We start from the raw sequence: 18,955 nt of genomic DNA, 5'->3' as shown, positions 1-18,955 counted from the left end.
AAATTCACAGTAACCAGGGCAAGCAGCTGCTGCGCCATAAATTCACCTCACTCTCCTCTGCTTTGCAGGGGGGAAAAAAAAAAAGGGAAAAGTTTAGGGTTAAGACGATGTGTGACTGTATGTCAGCACATTGACCGCGAGCTTCTTTTTTTCCACACTCCTCATTTTTCTCCTTTGTAGTGAGAGACAGACGCCAGCCAGCACAAGGGGGGTGGTGGGGGGGCTTTTCTTTTTTTTTTTCTGCGCTCTGGAGGCTGCGGTAAGCGTGGGACGGGGCTGGAGGGCGAAGGTGAAAGGTTGCTCGATGTGCTGAGGCGCAGAGGGGTGTACGATGGTGGTGCAGTGCTACAAGTACTCCAGGTCTAGAGCATGGTGGAGAGCCATGAGGTCTGAGTGGCTGGAGATCCTCCAGAAGGGCATGTTGTGCTGAGGAAGGAATAAGAGAAAGAGTTCATTATAACTGATAAGTCAAATGACAGAAAATATTACAGAAATGCCATTCTTTTGGTAATTTATTTGAAGAAGAAACCATAAATTTGTCAGGTTCTGGAGCTGAAACAGACAAGGAATTTGCTCCGCTTAATAATGCATTTGGTTTACATCCAAATTTGGTGGATATGGAAAAAAAAAGAAAAGTCAATCAATAAATCTTAAAAAAGGGCAAATTTAATGTTATATTCACCTGAACAGTTAAGCCATGTTTCTTGATTGAAAACTGAAGAATTAAATGACAAAAATTATTGAAATCTACAGATTTGTGTCAATCTTGTAAATGATCAATTTAAAAGAAGCAATGAAATTTAATGCCAACATTCTCAACATTTAAACATAAAAAAAAAATGTGATTCTTTACACCCACTAGGAAAAGCAATCATATCAAAAACACACCACAATCTGTTGTGCACATGTCTGTGTGGCCATATCTGTACCTTTCTGCAGCTAATTTCAAGGTGCTGCTTTATACCACCAAACTAACCCAGAAGCTGCCTTCAGCCCCAACAGAAATTAACTCCCCGTGGTGTCTTTTCAACGAGCCTCCTGCCTGCCAGTGTGTTTTTAGGACAGTGCAAATGAGCTGTTGTTCCCAAGCAAAGGATGGGGGGAGAAACCCGAGTCGCAGAGAATGAAAGGAGCTTGTCAGGTAGAGTCCTCAGCTCCTCAGTGTGTGGAGCCCATTACCCTCCCCTTATCAAAGGTATGGCCTCTCCCAGGCATATGTTCCGCTTAGGAGAGCCTGCACTGACCCATAAAAAGCTCTTTGCTTTTTGTTTTGTAAATTGTCTTTGCTTTTAAGTTTAAAAGCTGGAGATGTTATCTCTGCTTTCTCTCCCGGGCGATGGCAATAACTGAAGACAGAATTGTTTTGGGGGTTTGCGGATTTGTTTTAGCTGAAGGAATGAGAGAACTTTCAGACATTTGCTTTTGTAGTTCCACACAGTGTCACGTCTGATATGCGCCTCCTGACGGGTGAAATTGTCGTGTTATTTCACGTCCTCTCTGATGTTGACACAGAAACCTTTTACTTCGTTTCATGTCATGGGACTCGCACCTCTCAGAGGGGGAAGAAAACACCTTATCCTTCCATCAATGTCACACTTCAACAACTCAAGACTGAGTAAAAATATTTGCATCTATTTCAACAATCATCCCTCAAGACCACATTCCCAGGGCGTGTTCACTTTTCATAAGACAGAGCTATTGTTTTACACTTTAACCCAGGGTAAAGGTTGTTATTTCTCTCTAATCACTCTTCATGTATCCTCATGCTTCTACTCAGTGTTTACTGGCAAACAGGTGAAAAAGAATCTGAAGGCTTTTCAAAGGCAAGCCTGACAATGCGGCTAACCGTACCTGTCAGGGAAATATGCTCCAGAGCCGCTGATTAATTTGCTGATGAAAATATTTGCTGTGCGCCGCATTTGGTTTACACCCAAACTTGACAGAAAGGCTGAATATACAAGATGTGGAGCAAGAGCCAACAGGTAACACTGAAAGGGCAAGTCAGATGTCAGATTCATGTGAGGTGATACCGTCGTGTTTCCTGAGAGTGGGAGGGGGGGGGGGGGCGTCGGCTTCTTGATCCATCTCGTGCTAACGGGCTTGTCATTGCAGTAAATATTCTAATTTCATCAACAATGATTTAAGTCTCCTTTATGTGCGCTCTATTTACGACGGGCCTTTAACATGCCTGAAAGGGCTTGTCTTGCATTACACATACAGCATTCACACTGCTCAGAGCACCAAGCAGGAATATATAATTATGCCATCTCCCCCCGCCCCTGCTCTGTAAACCTGAGATGGCGGAGGAAGAGCGCTGATTACACACTACAGACTTTCTCTCTTGTACTTGGATGCCCTGTAAGAGGATAAACGAATGAAAGCAAAGCATGATTGTTGGGCAAGGCTGGAGCGCTGATTTCTTTCTTTAGAAAGGTATGGCAGGTATGTTTTGTGCTCTGTAAGCATTCACAACAAAGTCCTGACTTTACAGAAAGAACAGGAGTTTGAGTGAAGTGTGTGGCACCTCTTACCTTTTTTGAGCCTTGCTCCTCTTCCACCCCATCTCCAACAACAATGTAAACAACTTTCCTCCCGAACCTTTGAATTACTCTCTCAAAGCAGCTCTCCTTCCCTGTGGAGGAGTCGGGGGCAGGATGTTAGTGCACACACAGAGTCGCAAAACATAAATACAAAAATGATTCAGAGACAGAACTCCTTTAAAACACCATTTCTTACACAATAGTGTAACACACTTTAAGTTCAGGAAGAAGATGCGATAAGATCAGCCCTCAGATAAAGACCGTCTTAAAAGCATCAACTTTGCCCCTCTCCACCCAAAACCTGGGACTAATGGACGAATCCCTCCTGCATGCTACAGGGTCTGCTTTGCTCTTGAGAAACCCTGAGCCGTGCTCCCCTCAAACTCTGCACTGTCGGGCCTAAAAATGTTGCAACTGTGAAGCTTGATGTTTATTTTGCATTTGAAACAGTGGGGGTAGGTGGGAGGAAAAGTGGGGATATGTGAGGAGGAGGAGGAGGAGGGGGGTCCTGTTGCTCTGGAATGACATAAATGTACAGAAGTGGTTTCATATGCAGAGATGGAGGAGCAGAGGCCGGGAGAGGCCCAGCACAGACCCTGCTCCAAGAAAATAATCCCAGGCTGATTAGGACTATTCCCTCACAGAGGAACATCAACCATCTCTGGTGACTAAATCTCCCACCCTGTCCACGCCTCCGTCCTGTCATTTAGGTAGCATGTGTGTCCTGACTGTTTACACTCATCAAACTGAAATAATAAGCAAGCATGTCCCACAGTGATAGCCTAAGCATGGTGGGCCAAAGGAGGGAGAAACAAGTCACACATTTCAGATACGCCACATAAAATGCACTGTATACCTATTTTGGTTGCGCTATAAATATTCTCAATGGGAAAGACGATTCCTAAGCCGTAGAGCAGGACCTTAGCCAGGGCAGGGATGAGCTGCGTGGTGGTCACCAGGATATTCACACAGTTTGACCTAAGGAGGAGAGCAAAAAGGTGACGTCATTCTAAATCACTCTGCGGGAGGACTAAAGAAAACACAATGTGCAGAATATCCAGACACAGCAATGTATCAATTCCCTAAAACATGTCCAACAGAGAAGGATTGGCTCTTTTTTCCAAGTCAGATCTTTTAGCAAACTTATTTGTCAAAATTAGAAGAGACGCGCTGTTTGAAAGACAAATCCACAGCATTGTTTCTCTTTTTATAGCTTGGAATGGAGTTGACTTATTTACACCACATATAAGATTATATATGTGCGGTGTGGGAATGGGTACAATTTTCCTCACTGTAGTCCTACCTTGAGTGGATTAATGTTAGTGCTTTCAGTGCCAGTGTTAACCAGGAGTCCGTCAAGGCTTCAATTTCTGCTCGCAATTGCAACCAGGCTTCCCTTTTGGCTGGGCCCAGCAGACCTGAAACGCAGGGTAACATTGTTTGGGTTGGACCAGCCATCCGAATACCACTGAAATTTTCAAAATTTACCCCTGCTTTTAGACACACACGCATTCAAATGCGCACAGGCACTCCCACAAACACCCACACAATGAGGGCACACACATGTGCAAACTCATTTCTACTCAACAGATCTGTGCCGAGCGGCGCTGCTTGTCAGGGATTACCTCCAACGTTATTTTTGTAGGTGGTGTAGATTTCTTTTACTCGTCTGTAGCGGAAGGCCAGTTTTCTCATCCAGTCCACACCTCCCCGCACGCCCGTGGCCAGGCACAGGTTGGCACTGGTAGCTGCTGCATGGAAACCATCAGCGCTGAAGTTGTACGTACTAAAATAACGACAGAGATAGGATCCGTTAGCACAAGCCGCTACGCCACTGAGAAATGTTTTTTTTTGTAAACTTATGATCCAAGAATCAAAGCGTGGCGGTGCTGCACCTTAGATCCTGGCCGTTGTCGTCAGAGGACACATCGTCGATGTGTACCTGGTCACATTCCTGAAACACACACAAAAAACCCACCTTTAATAACACTCATAAAGAAGTTTAGCATTCTTGGGAAAGGATACTTTTCACAGGTTCCAGGAAAACTTTTCACCAGAAACACATTTTTTTCAGGAATGCATGCTTCAACTTCTTCTATATTTCCTTTCTGATTCTGAGCTCTGCTTACATTTCTTCACAATTAACCTTTCACCAGCTCTTCTAAATTGAGCTCATTATCAGTCTGAAAGGAAGGCTACTTCAAGAGGTCTGAAAAAAACCCATTTGAACAGCTATGTCTGAGACAGCAGATAACTATATGTATGTAGTAGAGCTCCAATAAGTCCTAGTTGTATAAAACAAACTGGTATTATGAGCCTTGGCACTAATAATTTGGGCATGAGTATGTGTCTGTTTGTGCATCTCCGATCGCATGTGAACATTCCTCTTGGAAGGGTGGAGGAATTCTGCAGCTCTGCACTGATTCCACCGTTACACGGTAACACAAGCCAGACTTTCTGGTAAATGTAACCTACTAGAAAAATTGAACCTGATGCTAACCGCCAATGAAATTATGACCTCTGATTGCTTCTGCGCCACACACCAACACAGCCCCGGGGCCAGTCAGCCAGCCGGCCGGTTGGCCAGGAGAAAGTGGGCAAAGAAAAAAAATCTGTTATTAGTTTTCCATTTATAGGAGTGCTCTAGTGCCTCCCTTCTTCCTCCCTTCTCTCCGCCTCATCAGCCAGCTCGAGATGTGAGGGAGCCCTGCCTTGGCATTGGGATCAACACATTTCATGTGCAGCAGAGACGATGCAGAGTAGCTGAGCTGTTTTATTTTTTCTTTAGGCTACAACTTGTGGTAACTTTGAAACTCAGACAACAGAGGGGTTGAGCAATAGTGCTGTTGAGAGCAAAAAGCTGTGAGATTCATGTGAGGTTAACGTTCAGATTGGTTTCAGTCAGCTGTAATCTGGTGCGAATAGCAGAAAGAGTATTTGATATTACTATGATGCAGTTTCTCTTCTAATTTCTCTGGAAAGCTGCAGGTTTTAAATGAGTAACGGTAACTGCCAACAACGTTAGTTTCACCTGTTTAACGTTATGTGAGAAATAATCATTTCTCATGGAAATTTAAACTTGAGGAAGAGAATTCCTCTGGTTTCAAGTATGAAAAATCCCTTCCAATTTTTTTTAGCTTTTTTAATTAAGTTTCATCCGGTTGTTAAGACACCCAAACACAGAAAGGACTTCCTTGTTTTAAGTCAATCTAACTGAGGCCAAATGCTGACGTTATTGCATTCCTCTCTAATGCTGGAGCAGGGTAAGGGTAAGGGCTTTGGACCGTAAACCTTTTTTATTTTACTGGTTCCCCTCTGAACAAATTTTTCATCTCCCTGGATTTGTGGAGAGAGGGAGGGAAGAGCGACATGAGGAGAAACTCAAACCAGCTGTTCTTTAACAGAATTAAAATCTTGACCCCCAACCCCAGCTCTAATGCAGCCATTCTCTCGCAAAGCCTCTCCCAGCAAGCCCCGAGATCCAAAGAGGAAAAGACTTTGACCCTGTGACCCCTATCCCCTCCTCTCCGGGCCTCTGGCACCCCGATAAGGGGGTGGAAGGGTAGAGACGTGGAGATGTAGAGAGAGAAATGGGTAAAAGGCTGGGAGTCCAAAGTGACCTCACATGGAGCGAGCTCTGAGCACAGCGTTCCAGAAGATGGACTGCCAACTGACATGGGCTGCAGACGGGTGCTCATTGATCGCTCACAGATCTTTAATAGTTGAAGAAAGCTGCAATTTGTCTCAGCTTGAGGATCTGATGCAAACAAACTTGTGGCTAATTTAAGGGTCCACATACGCTCTCAGGACAGAAGTATACCTAAAGGTGTGATTAATTCCTCAAGTAGTGGAGGCATGTCTGTTTGTTTAGGAAAACAAAAGCAGCACATTGGGTTAAGCGCCTCATAAAGCCTCCTTTCAATGACCCCCTATTGTGGTGCAAGTGACTGGAATGCTTCTATTATTCAGTAATTACGCACTGATGAATCAGACACAATCTGCCAACAACCAGCTCCCGCCACCTCTTTCACTGCATTGGTCCATGACCATTCAGTTCCACTCATTCGGTATAACATCTTAAATTGTTTGCTGTCTTCCTGTACCTTGTTGACAATGACTCACCATGTTTCCTCTACCCATGTAATTTGTTTCTTTCAGAATGTGACAGCCAGCATGGATCAAAACAGATATTTGAGAACAATGTTGTTCAACACACTAATTATGGACCTACTTAAGGTCTCGCAGCCAAACTGACCAAAAACTCCTACAAATGTCTCAGCAATTAAGCCCAACTGTAGCTGTTATAAGTTCAGCCTGATTATGAATGATTTTTCATGGACTAAAAGCTAATAAACACATCAAACCTCAACAAATGTAAAGCATTAAAGATTCAAAAGGCCAAGAACAATATAGGGGTTTGGGCTTACAGTCTGAATGTCTGCTCTCTTCCACTTCATTGTTTTCTCATGTTTATGTGGTTTTTCAATTATGTGCAATGCTTAATTAAACGATGAACAGCGTGCCGGGACCTCCAAATAGAAGTTTGAGTGAGTGTGTGTGTGTGTGTGTGTGTGTGTGTGTGTGTGTGTGTGCACTGGGAATAGAAAGGGAGAGGGCTGTTGGAGGAATGAGCAGACTACAACAATTACTGTTCCCAGCTGGGGCTGGTATAAACCTCTGCACCGGCTCCCTGGGAGGACTGGGAAAGCTAATAGAGGAGGTGGCTGCGGGTAATGTCGTACAGTAACCCTTACACATACTCATTAGGAGCCACTTCTGAGGGCCTCGTAAACACCACAGAGCCATGAACGGTGCGGGTCATAGCGGATAGAATGGAAAGAAACACTATTAGGTGGTGAATTTTACTGTTCTATCAATTGGAATTTGACAAATAAACACCTGCAAGATGAATTGCGGGTAAAAACTATATATTAAAACATAGTGACATGAGAGAGTGTTCAGAACCACCTTATAATGTTAAGCATCTGCGGTTAATGTAATGCTTAAACGAAAAGAAAAAGAAAGACATGCTATGATCAATTGTTTGTATATCTCTGACAATGGACTGATCGGCCTTCGTGATTGTGACACATTGAGGGGCAGTCTGAGAATTTCTTTGAACCTTTTGAACATCTCTTTTCCACCGAATTCCCCCAAAGTCTCCCCTCACCAAGCAAACAGTGGTCTCTCTAAAACCTACAATCACCGCTAACTCACACCAGATGTTCCTACTGTACTAAGGAGTGAAGACCCTCCATCAGAAGCCATCGCAATTACTCCCCGTGCAAACACTGCATATTTCTGTTGAATTCATTAGCGACATTCTTGTCTTTTATCTGACCTCACTTGGCTTCCGAGTAGTCTTTATTCATACAGAAAAAAAGGAAACACCGAAAAGTGCACAATAATTCAGGACAGGATGCTTCTGCCTCAGGATTCTTCTATCTCTGCATCATTCACTCTCTCTTCCTTTTTCTGTCTTTGTCTTTCCCCTGATGTGCTGAAAACCTTTCACTGGGGAGGAAGTTATCAGAGCCCTCTTTGTTCCCTCGGCATCTGTCATTAAGCAATCAGTGATGATGGCCTGAGTCTTCCTGTAGCCCTGGAAAGAGCTCAGAGTGGTGACTGCAACAGTCAGAGGCAAAGAGAGGAAAGATGGGGCAACTCTGTAATGCATGTATGTTGCCAAAACACAGAGAGTACCGTGTTCACACTCTCAAAGACCTGTTTTTCCCCCATGAAGGTCTAGGTCACTGCCGTACAATGGTGTCCACTTTTTGGATACAACCTGTGCCCCCCTTCCACCCAACCTCCTCCCCATTCTCTCATCTCTCTCAGGTGAACGGTGTGCTCTGTTGGGGTGGGGGTGGGTGGTCGTAGCCTCAGTAGGAGCGACAACAGCCGTCATCACAAAATTCTTCATGACCCTACAAGCTAATGCCATGTGAAAAAGGCTCATCCATGGTTCGCAGGTTCTCAATGCTGCCACTCTACCGGCAGAGGCTGTCATCCCCACCCCCCCCGGTCTGTGACCCCCGGCAACTTCCTTCTCCGTTCCCACCACAGGCACCCCTGTCTAAGGGGGTGGGGGACAGAGGGATGCAGAAGGGAGGAGGGGGCTGTGATTATCTGGGGGTCAAACACAGGATGTGGGTAACAAAGGGAGAGTTCTTCAAACCCACTTCATTCTAATCCACAATCTGTGCTTGAACAGTCATGGAATTCAAACAGCAGTGCCAAACAAAGCACAGGTACAGAGAAGTCTATGCTGGTTTCACAAAAAAAAAAGAAAAAGACCAGATTCAGGGGAAGGGATACATAGAGAGCTTTGCTCAGACACACATTGTATCGCTGTATCTCAACAAAGTGGGTCTTTAAAGCGCTGTGTCTGAAAAGTTGGGGGAAAAAAGGGGAACACGTCATGGGTCCACAGGTAAGGCAGTGAAAAGCATAAATTAGTTACGTGTGATAGATGAGCTGCTGCTCATTATTTTCTATTTTTGGCATTTCAAGTCCAAACCGCACCTCAAGGCGAGCGACATTAAGTGCTGTATCAAATCTCAGTCACTTCAGCATTTTCCCAAAGCAATGAACATATCCACAGTGAGGCACTTTGTTCCCGCCAACAGGACTGTTATTTGGACAAATGTCTGCGAGTTTCTGCTCTTATCCTTCACAAACCATGTTGGACAGGTGCTGGGTCTTTTTTATATTTTATGCGGGACAGAAAAATCTATTCTTAAATATCATCATTTGTCACCAGACAGTAATGCTATATTTTCCATGCACCCTCAGCCCTTATTGGTGTATGAAGCGGCTGTGTTGGGATAGTGGTTAGAGGGTGGGGGTGCTTTGGAGCTCTGCAGAGCAAAGACTGACAAGTTGGCTTCGAAACCTCCACTCTCCGTCTGTAGTCTTTCCAGAACACATCAGTGGCCCCGCCTTGAGACTTGACGGACTCGTGTTGAGGAACATGACAGAGCTGCTGCATCAGTGGCCAAGCAAATGATGAAATACCCACACCAGACCCCAAGAAGCCCCATCTGACAAAACATACGATAATGGGGTTGAACGCTCTTCGTCAAAATTTTTCAAAAGAAATTTGAACTTTCGATCTATGGTTTCAAAACTTCTTACTGGTGCAGATACTGACGCTTTTATGTGTGATTATGTCGGTCTTTAGTTTGAAATAGAAAAAAAAAATAATGCTGCTCAGCTTCGGTTAACTGGTAACCAATCGACTGAATGACTTGCTTCAAATGAAAATCAGAGTTGGCATCATGTTCCACCTTATCAGGAAGAAAATCAGGGTAAAATAAACTATCAAGGAAAACATAAAAAAGCTACTAGCCCTATGGAATGGCAAGTACGGGATCTGACTCTTGGCTGTGGGACATAAAACCAACAGAATGGCTCCGAGCTAAGAGACTCTGGAGAACCATTTCAGCCACTAGGCAAAGGTAACCGTGCGTTTCACAGCATCTCTCATTAACAGGCAGCCCCTGGGTGAGAGTGACAGAGGAGGTTTCAACCCCAAGACTGCAGGCTGGGAGCAATAAAAGGTAGTAAGCATACAGTGTTGTAGGGCTGCTACACAGGTATGTGTGTGCACGAGAGTTTTGGGATACTTTCATGAGTATTTGTAAGTTATGTATGCGTTTGTATGTGAGCCTTTGTAGCTCCACATATTTTGAGAGCATGCGTACACGTGTTGCACACAACATGACGCATCCGAGGACTCATTTAAAACGCTCCCACTTTTAGAGACCTCTCACCCTCTTGCTCCCTGTGAGTGGTTTGCCCCCGTGCCCTTTATCCTCCAGACAGGGAGGGTTGTTTTCTCATCCAAGGAGGCGGGAGACGGCAGCCCCCGTACCCCACTGAGAAGGGATCACAGGGGGCTCGGGCAGCTAGAGAGAGGCCCCCGGTTCCCACATACAGCTCGGCATTAGAGTTTGGGCTACAGCAACACACCTATAGTAAACTCACACCCTGAGTCACAGCAGAGCTGTCAGTCTTCCCATTGAACTCAACCTCCGTGGGCTTCATTACACACATCACTTTCTGCCATCAGTTAACTTCACATGCAACCCCGTGCCAAAGTTCCCTCATGATAATGGCATCCAGTTAGTTTAATTTACTACATTTCAAAATGTTGACAAGGAATCCTCTTTAATAATCAACTCGTGAAAGTATATAATTTTAAAGACAATGAATATTATTCCCTAAAAAAAACAACAACAACAATCGATTACCTTATTTATCCAAACTCAAGATTATGGTGAAGCAATTAATTAAACAAACTAGAAAAAAAAAAAACACTGTTTATATTTTAGTTTCAGAATTTGATTCAACTAAGATATAAATCTGACCGTGTTTATCTCCAGAGTTATTGAAATACGACTTCTTCGATATGGAAAAAATTAATACAGTGGAGATCACATCAATAAGGATCATATTGCCTTGAATTACTTTGCTAATACTTCCTTGGCTGAGAGCATTTTTTGATGATAAAAACAGATTGCGCTGTTCATACAATACTACATCAATCCTTTAAAGGGCCAAGCTGCAAATGGTTTGTGCGAGACGATCAATAGAGATTTGCGCGTGTGCGCTGGGAAGGTGGGGGAGTCTTTTGGTGAAGCTGCAGTATTTCAGTGAAAAAAAGTGAATGAAAAAAGAGAGCGCTGATCCAGAAAAGGGTTGGAGGGAAAAGAGGGAGAGGGAGAGAGAAAGACATAAGGGTGAAACTGATCCCTGTTGACCCCTTCGGCATGCCCTCTTTCTTTTTATGACTTTCCCCCGAATCATCACTCACCAGCTCTATCAACACGGTCCGGCCTCCACTCACACACGTACGCACACACACGACACACAAGCTAAGACTCGCACCTTCGTTGTGGCCGCCGCAGAGTGAGTACACCGTCATGCCTAAACGTGATGTGTTTAGGGTCCTTATGAAAATCTCCATATGCTTTAGAAAAATGGACGCACTTGGTTTAACTTGGAAAATAATATATAAACATTTTGATGAAACTGAAATAATCAAAAGTTGTGGGCAAATTTCGAGAGCTCCCATTTGATGTCCTTGTGCAGAGGCTGGCTTTGTGGAAGTTTTAAAGCACGGATGGAGCGCTCACACACCGTTAGGCCACTAACTCTGCACCTGTGTTTCTGCACAGCCTCTGGGGTCTCCCTTTATGGCTTAGACTAAATTAGATGGACCATATGCATTTCTGCACATGCTTAAATACATAACTGCTGCTGGCTGCGGTATTTATAGTGGGACTCTATTTAGCTCTATCTGAGATGGAGGACTGTAAATCAGCAGAGAGGAAACACAACTGGTTAGGCTTTGCTGAGAACTGGCACTTAACACTCCAACTGGCCAGGCTTAGTTTAAGAGGGGAGATCACTATGCCTTCGAGAGAATGTCGCTTCTTCCTGGGTATGATTATTAATGACAACCATTGCAACGTCAGCAGATGGATTTTTACATTGGACATTCTAAAAAGCATTCCTCGAGCAGACCGCAGTTAGCTCCCTCAGTCACGATAGTTTAAACTGGGAAAAAAAAAGAAAAATCAAAATCTTTTTAGTGTCAAAACAAAATCTAATAATTTTGTTGCTGAGATAGAGCAGCAGTAACATACGTGCTGGGTTTTCAAATAATTTTATAAGTAGTCTGAGCTGCCAATTCATCTGTGAACAGTTTCATCACACATGAAAAGAAATCAAAACACAGGGCAGATGTTGAGCAAAACCACATTTAAGAGTTGTCACAGGCTGCCATTTTTTCAAATGATTGGAGCACGTTTATTAAATACAGCGCAGCTAGAATGGATTCTACACGGCCACGGCATAAGGAAATATTTAACCAGCCAATTGCAGCCAATTAACTTTGATCACGATGACTGCGTTTGGAATCTCAGTCACTCGTCTGTCTGGGGTAGTATGAACTTTTTCTTTCTCAGTCTCACCAGCTCTCTGCCTTGTGTTTTTTCCTCCTTCTTGGGCTTGCTTCATGTAACACGGCCAAACACGGTGGTGAGTAATGAGACTTGGCAGACTGGCCACAGATCTCTTCACACTTAAGTATCAAACAAAACATTTCCTCTCCTGTGAGGTCAGCACAAAGCAGGACACTAAGGAAAAGCGGACAGTCAGTGGGATCAGATTCAACATGAAAAAGAGGCAGAAAGGAGGAGGTGCGGACAATAACTCAAGACATAAAAACTCAACAAAATCAAAGCCAAGGAACTGGATAGAGCAAGTGAGAACACTTTTCTTTATTACTAAATAATGTCCTGTGATAGTTAAGTTTGACGTTTTAATTTGAACTGAAGGGACTCATCATTCCTGAGCACGTGTGTATATGTATGAGCAAATGTGGCACATTTTATTCTGTTCAAATATTGTGAGGCAAAATGCATCCTCACGCTCTGGTCTTTGCTTCATCTTTACCTCGGGTGGAGCGGATACTGATAACCCGACACACACAAACCTCCCTGTACTGATCTGTCTATTCCACTGCCCCAAGGGAAGATTTTACACTATCCGTACATGACAAGGCGGGGGCAGAAGCACGAGAGGGGAGTCGGCGGGGGATTTCATGCTATGACGGAGGGGTCGGTGGTGTAGGTGGACAGCGACACCAAGCACACAGCATGACACACAGTCAGACAGAGCAGCCATAGAAACACTAGAGCCTGACAAATTGCACGAGCTGCCATGGAAGTGGGAAGGAGGTGGAGGTGGGGGCAGGGCTGGTGACCCAGGAGACTGACAGCACATGTAAAATTCATGGCATCCCTTGGGCTCTGAGGTAATTCTTCACTCTAGTGGGACGGCTAACTGAGAGACAGGCCCCATGCTATTCTGCAGTTGTTGCTGCTTTGACCAAAACCTTCAGCTCCCGTTTGAATACGTTTCTGTGGCCTCTAAAATCATCCCAATGTGAACAGAAGGCTTTTATGCAGTCGGAAAAACAGCACATAAATACACTCACCTCTAAGTCGTTAAAGAATAAGTGTGTGTCGGCCAAGTTGAAGATCATTTCCTCCATCCTTAGGCCTAATGATACAGATGTTGGCGGGTCCTGAAAAACAGACAAAAAAAAAATTTAAATTAAAAATAAAAACAACTCTTCTTAATTCAAGAGGTTACAGTGTTTGTTCACAGAAGTGCACTAAGAAGATAATACAACAGAGTAAGAAATGATATTCACTGTGAGTCACTTAATTAACCCAGAATCGCTTTAAAAATTCCACAGCAGGCTCTTCCCATAAAAAGAAGACTTGAAAGTTTTGGCCTCTGTTTACGACCCTCTGAAAGGGACCAGAATAGTCACCAGAAATGCCACAGACTTGAATGAATGCAGTAAAAGCATGTCTCTTCTCAGAAGGGGTGGTCGATTTAGAGGAGCTGGGGTCACAGCCTCATCGTAAATAGCCAATTCTCCACATACTCGTGCTGATGCATCATTTGATTGCTCTCTCGGTGATAAAACGCCATTCCTCCCCAAGTTTCTTTAGATAACTGAGAGCCACTCTGGGTGTTGACTAATAGAACTGGAAAATAATCAAAAACGCTAAATGTACACTTATAGAGCCATGCGTCAGGGACAACGGCAAGTTTTCCCTTAAATCACGATCTCTGTCAGTAATGTGACACGTGCTGTAATGGTGATATGGTTGCACTGTCTGCAAGATAATACCTCGAAAGGAGTCATCTACACTGTAAATAGTTAATGAGACTGTGACAACGTGTGCCGCTTTCCCTTTAAAAATATAATGAACAGGCAAAAAGTCTCAAGATGTAAAACAAGCCTTTTGCAATGCCAAATAAATAAGAATAAACTACCTCGAACAAAATGGACTTAAGATCGTGTTTTGATATAAAACTCCCAAAAAATCTGATTGTAATTTGCTGTCTAAATGAAGAAGTTATTTCTTTCTTTTTGTGTTTACGAAACCGTGTTTCTCTTATATCCTAAATCTCTAATTAGCAAATTGTCCTCAGAAAGTAAAGGATGAAGAAAGACAATGGCCGTCTGTGCAGGAGGTTTCCCTGCAGCTGGGTGAGATCTGCATTTAAGTCAGGCCACGCAGGACCACAAGCAGGGATTATGGAGTTAAACCACCTAAAGACACACCTGAGCTTTCCGCTGATTAGCTGTCACACCCCACAATGCCTATGTTTTCACTAAAATGACGTAGTGCAAACCACACAAGTAGAGCTCCATGCCCCACTTCTCAAGGTTTTCTCCTACTTCTTAACCTCCCAGTCTGAATCAATCTTTCAGTAAGAATTCATCAAAAACAATTAGCCGCTTACATCACTGGGCTACCATCTCCTTCTTCCCCAACACTGCCACTGTTGGCTGAAATAGCGTTACGGACTGGTTTGGTGGGAAAAGGCAGTTCTCTTTGGCGCGAGTGAATCCTTTCCAATTTAATCTAAACAATCAGTCAGTGAGGGAGTTAAGAATACAAGCAGGCCAGAAGGCCAAAGTGCTGCTGCTGTCATTGCTCCAGCACCACCTGTCCTGAGATGTCAGTGCCTCCGGAGGAGGGGGGGGCACCAAGTCCGCTCCCCCTTCCTCTGAGCCCCTTTGCAATAACACCCCTACCAACAGTCACACACACACACACACACACACACACACACACACACACACATCCCCACCCACATTAAGCTCAAGCTCTCGCCAGCCCAATAGCACCACAGCTGGCCTCAGCCATCAGCTTTATGGGGGTGAGCTGCCTTGATGCCAATTAAAAAGGGCCGATAAGAACAGCAGTGTGTTTATGTGTGTATGAGGGAGAAAAAAAATCAGAGTGGGTAGGAGGTCACAGTGAGCGAGAGAAAGTGTGGATGTGCACTCACTCAGATACACATCTATTTATAGTAAGCTAAGAGCAGCGAGAAGGGAAAACTGTTTTGTAACATTTTTTTTGTACATGCCACAAAGATAAAGATGACTGAATGAATGACAGACAAGAGGGAGGAGACGGAGAGAAAGGGTGGTTGTTGCAGTGGATGGATGGTGGCGGGGGTGGGTCGATGTCGGTCCGCTTCACTTTCTTTCCTGAGGTAGTTTACAGATCAGCATCTATGATAGGCTTTGATGTCGTGTGGTCTGTGGCTGCTGTGAGGAAGCATTCCTCCTTTTTATAATAATGCTTTAACGTGAACATGTCAGCAGGTTGGAGCACGACAGAGACAAAAACATCGCTGAAAAGTTGACTAAATTTTGCCGAGAAACGGAGAAGCTGGAAACAGAGAGTGAGAAGGACTCTAGTCACAACCTATATGAGCTCTGATGGAATGGGCCTTTATGGAGTCAGGAGTGTTTCCTGTTTAAGAGGAGGACATTGTGTGTGTGATTACACGTGTGTGTGTGTGTGTGATTACACGTGCGTGTGTGTGTGTGTGTATGGTATGAGAGCCCCTCATCACACAGTCACAGCTCCCTAAGCCTTAGCTCTCTCTTTACCCAGCATGCAGGGCTGAGAATAAAGTAAATAAACAGTTGAGGGTCGCGGGGCAGCCCTCCTTCACCCCAGAAACAAAACACTGCCCCCATCAAACACCCCCTCATGCCAGAACAAAGGCAAAGAGCATGGGCCGCAGACGTTAAGCTCTCTGACATATGAGGACTAATATGTCATTTTTTGACTTCAAAAAATTTAATAAATTCATAGCCAAAACAACTAGTCATTAAAGAGGCTCATAGACAAAATAAAATAAAAACTGGATTAATACACCATTTTTCCACACATGTTCTCCAACTCCATGTAAAAAGAGAGGATTCCATTTTGAAGGGTATATAGAGGGTATGGCCTCAAAGAAACCATGAGAATAGGATTCTGTCTTATTTCCCAAATTGTTTGTTGAGAAAGTTTAAATTTAGAGAAGCAATTTACATGAAAAAACAAATAGCAAAGCCTGGAAAAGTAAACTTTTCATTTTTTGACCATACCCAGGCCAGGACATGGGATAGAAAATGACCCCCTACTATAAAAACAAATAGGTTTATTAAGATTTTTATATATATACATATGTATATATTTCTTAATTCAAATCCTAACCAAGCACGGTTCAGGAGAATCTCTGTGTTTTAGTTTGACTGAATCACATTTGGTGGACTCAGCCTCTTGTCGGGGTCTCCAGGGAGATCCCTGCCTGAAAAGGATGGATTGAGAAGCACTTAATTAAACTAACAATGTGGCATTTCTGAAGGAGAAAGGAACACTCAAGATGTGTCAATAGACAGCCAGAGTGCAACTGTTGTGAGCCCCTGCAGCCGAGCCCCGAGCAGCCATGCATAGCTCCAACAGCTGCAAAGAGCAGTCAAATACTTGCGAGGCCTCATTGGACCTATTAAAAAAAGAAACAATTATCTGTACATCGAGTTCTGCTCTGTCCTCTCACTATGGACTTCGAGCAAAGTGAAATCTATCCTCCGCTCAATGACCATTACCCCACGCTGATCCCTATTCTCTCCTTTTAATATTTATGCATTTTGCTGATAAAGTGCACTGCTACTGCCACAGTCTGATGTCACTCACCCGTCCATATCTGTTGGCATATGAACCCGTAAGCAAGGAATGGAAAACGATGATTGTTTCATCCAGGTCCCAGATGAAAACTCGCTGGAGAGATGGGGGCAGAAAAGGGCGGGCGGGGGGTAGAAACAAAGAAAAACAGAGAGAAAAGAAGCAAAATCAATGGTGCACTCTGTAGGGCTGCAAAGTGATCCTCCTGGTCAATAGGCCAGGAGCGTGTATTTGCGTGCCACTGGGACCAGGATCCATTTGCTTGGGTTGGTCACCGCAACACTTCTCTCATCACCCCACTACACACATTCCACCCCATGCCCTTTACATTAGAGTAATCAATAGTGACAAACTAATTAACTAGATATGTTAACACGCCATGATGTCAGCGCTATAATAGCTGCTATTATCTTCATTCAGATTAATACTGTATTAATGAAGAGCCCTTGAAATTATGAGGAGTTTATTTTGACATATGGTCGCTATCAGTGTGAGTGAAAGTATCGTTATTACTTAAGCACTTAAATATATTCAATTAAATTCTTTGGTGAGCCATTTATTTACATATGCCTTATGGTTTATTTACAAGTTATACAAGAGGATGCTATATATATATGTGTGTTAGTGATGACTCATATATTCCACAATGCATCAATAATGCATAAATAGTTAAGGAATCAAGCTTTAAAGAATTAATGCCAAGTGTTCAAGTTTGTGTGGCAGGCATAAGTGGATTAGTGTCCATGGGACTCAGACAGGGCGAGGCTGTCTGTCGCCAAGGTAGCGGGCTCACCTACCTCAAGGTCAGAGTCGGGCGGCGGTGATGGGTTGTTGTTCCTTCTTCCACGGCCACGTGACTTTCCATCCGAGGCCCGGCGCAATCGATCCGATTCTGAATCTTTAATGGGGGTTGATGGACTGTGGATGGTACTGTACTCTGCTGAAAGGAAGGAAAGAGGGAGGAAGGCGAGTATAAAAAGAGTGTATCGAAGATGAGCTGTTATATGCTTTTAGAAAAGATGTCTGATTGACCATTTGTCTTGATGCAGGACAGGCAGCATCCTGCATGAGACATTATTCAGAGGCAGATTATTTAGGACTGCAGATAACAAACGGATCATAAATCAGCTCAAGAACAGCAAAGCTTTTGTGCTCCGCTCTGATTTAATAAACTAAGAGGTAACTGAGGGCAGGCCAACAAGACATTACAGAGATGTCATTTATGTATACACGATGACTGTATGAAATTATATTAAATTAAAGCTGGCTGTCTTTGGTGTTGTTTGATGACATTTTCAAATGCAGTCAAAAAATTTTGAGTGACTTGTAAAGATACAATCTCAATTGCCAGATCATGCGTTAATGCCACATGAAATTATGGAAAATTCTACATCTGATTTCAGTTTAGGATGTTTTTCTTTCTCTCCACACTGCAGTTCACTACATATGAATGGCTGAAACTGTCTTCTACTTAAACCGTGCAAGTAAAAACGTTTTGAATAAAGGGGCAGAGTTTATCTAAGAGCTCGAACAATGATCATACTACTGATAATCAGGTTACATGTGGTGGGATTTTTACCTGCAGGGTTGTCTGTGAGGGCTTGGCTGGTGATGGCAGTGGGTGGCTCTTGGAGGGTGTAGGTGGTGGTGGTGGAGGGTGTGCTGGGGCTGGTGTTGTTACTTGTCATGTAGGGTGAGGTGTAGGGTGAGCTGTTGTAATACTGAGCATACTGGCTCTGGCCAAAGCCTGGATAACTGGGGTAGTCCTGTGGAGAAAGACAAAGTATGGTAATTGGAATAAGGTACGTTACATCTGGATTAAGATAACGCACATGTGAGAGGAGAGATTTTGAT

The 18,955-nt window shown here is 43.8% G+C and overlaps 1 protein-coding gene across 14 annotated transcripts in view; it reads right to left on the bottom strand.

The window, feature by feature from the left end:
* Positions 1 to 261: 261 nt before the first annotated feature.
* The window catches only part of eya1 (EYA transcriptional coactivator and phosphatase 1), a 36,044-nt gene continuing 17,350 nt past the window's right edge, over positions 262 to 18,955 (bottom strand). For 5 of the 14 annotated variants that reach the window (XM_075452205.1, XM_075452207.1, XM_075452211.1 and 2 more), the window contains 11 exons: positions 18,681 to 18,867; positions 17,899 to 18,041; positions 17,114 to 17,197; positions 13,549 to 13,638; positions 4,436 to 4,494; positions 4,166 to 4,326; positions 3,844 to 3,958; positions 3,397 to 3,518; positions 2,532 to 2,632; positions 683 to 715; positions 262 to 426 (listed from right to left, as the gene is read on the bottom strand). In XM_075452205.1, the coding sequence (XP_075308320.1) occupies positions 346 to 426; positions 683 to 715; positions 2,532 to 2,632; positions 3,397 to 3,518; positions 3,844 to 3,958; positions 4,166 to 4,326; positions 4,436 to 4,494; positions 13,549 to 13,638; positions 17,114 to 17,197; positions 17,899 to 18,041; positions 18,681 to 18,867 (1,176 nt within the window). In that variant the 3' untranslated portion in view covers positions 262 to 345. The remainder of the gene's footprint in view (positions 427 to 682; positions 716 to 2,531; positions 2,633 to 3,396; positions 3,519 to 3,843; positions 3,959 to 4,165; positions 4,327 to 4,435; positions 4,495 to 13,548; positions 13,639 to 17,113; positions 17,198 to 17,898; positions 18,042 to 18,680; positions 18,868 to 18,955) is intronic. The other 9 variants (XM_075452210.1, XM_075452217.1, XM_075452218.1 and 6 more) reach the window with 3 other exon arrangements.

The sequence above is a fragment of the Odontesthes bonariensis genome, chromosome 20 (genome assembly GCF_027942865.1).
Source record: "Odontesthes bonariensis isolate fOdoBon6 chromosome 20, fOdoBon6.hap1, whole genome shotgun sequence".
NCBI lineage: Eukaryota > Metazoa > Chordata > Actinopteri > Atheriniformes > Atherinopsidae > Odontesthes > Odontesthes bonariensis.
Note: the sequence above shows the minus strand (reverse complement) of the source record. Positions and strands in the feature narration are given on the sequence as shown.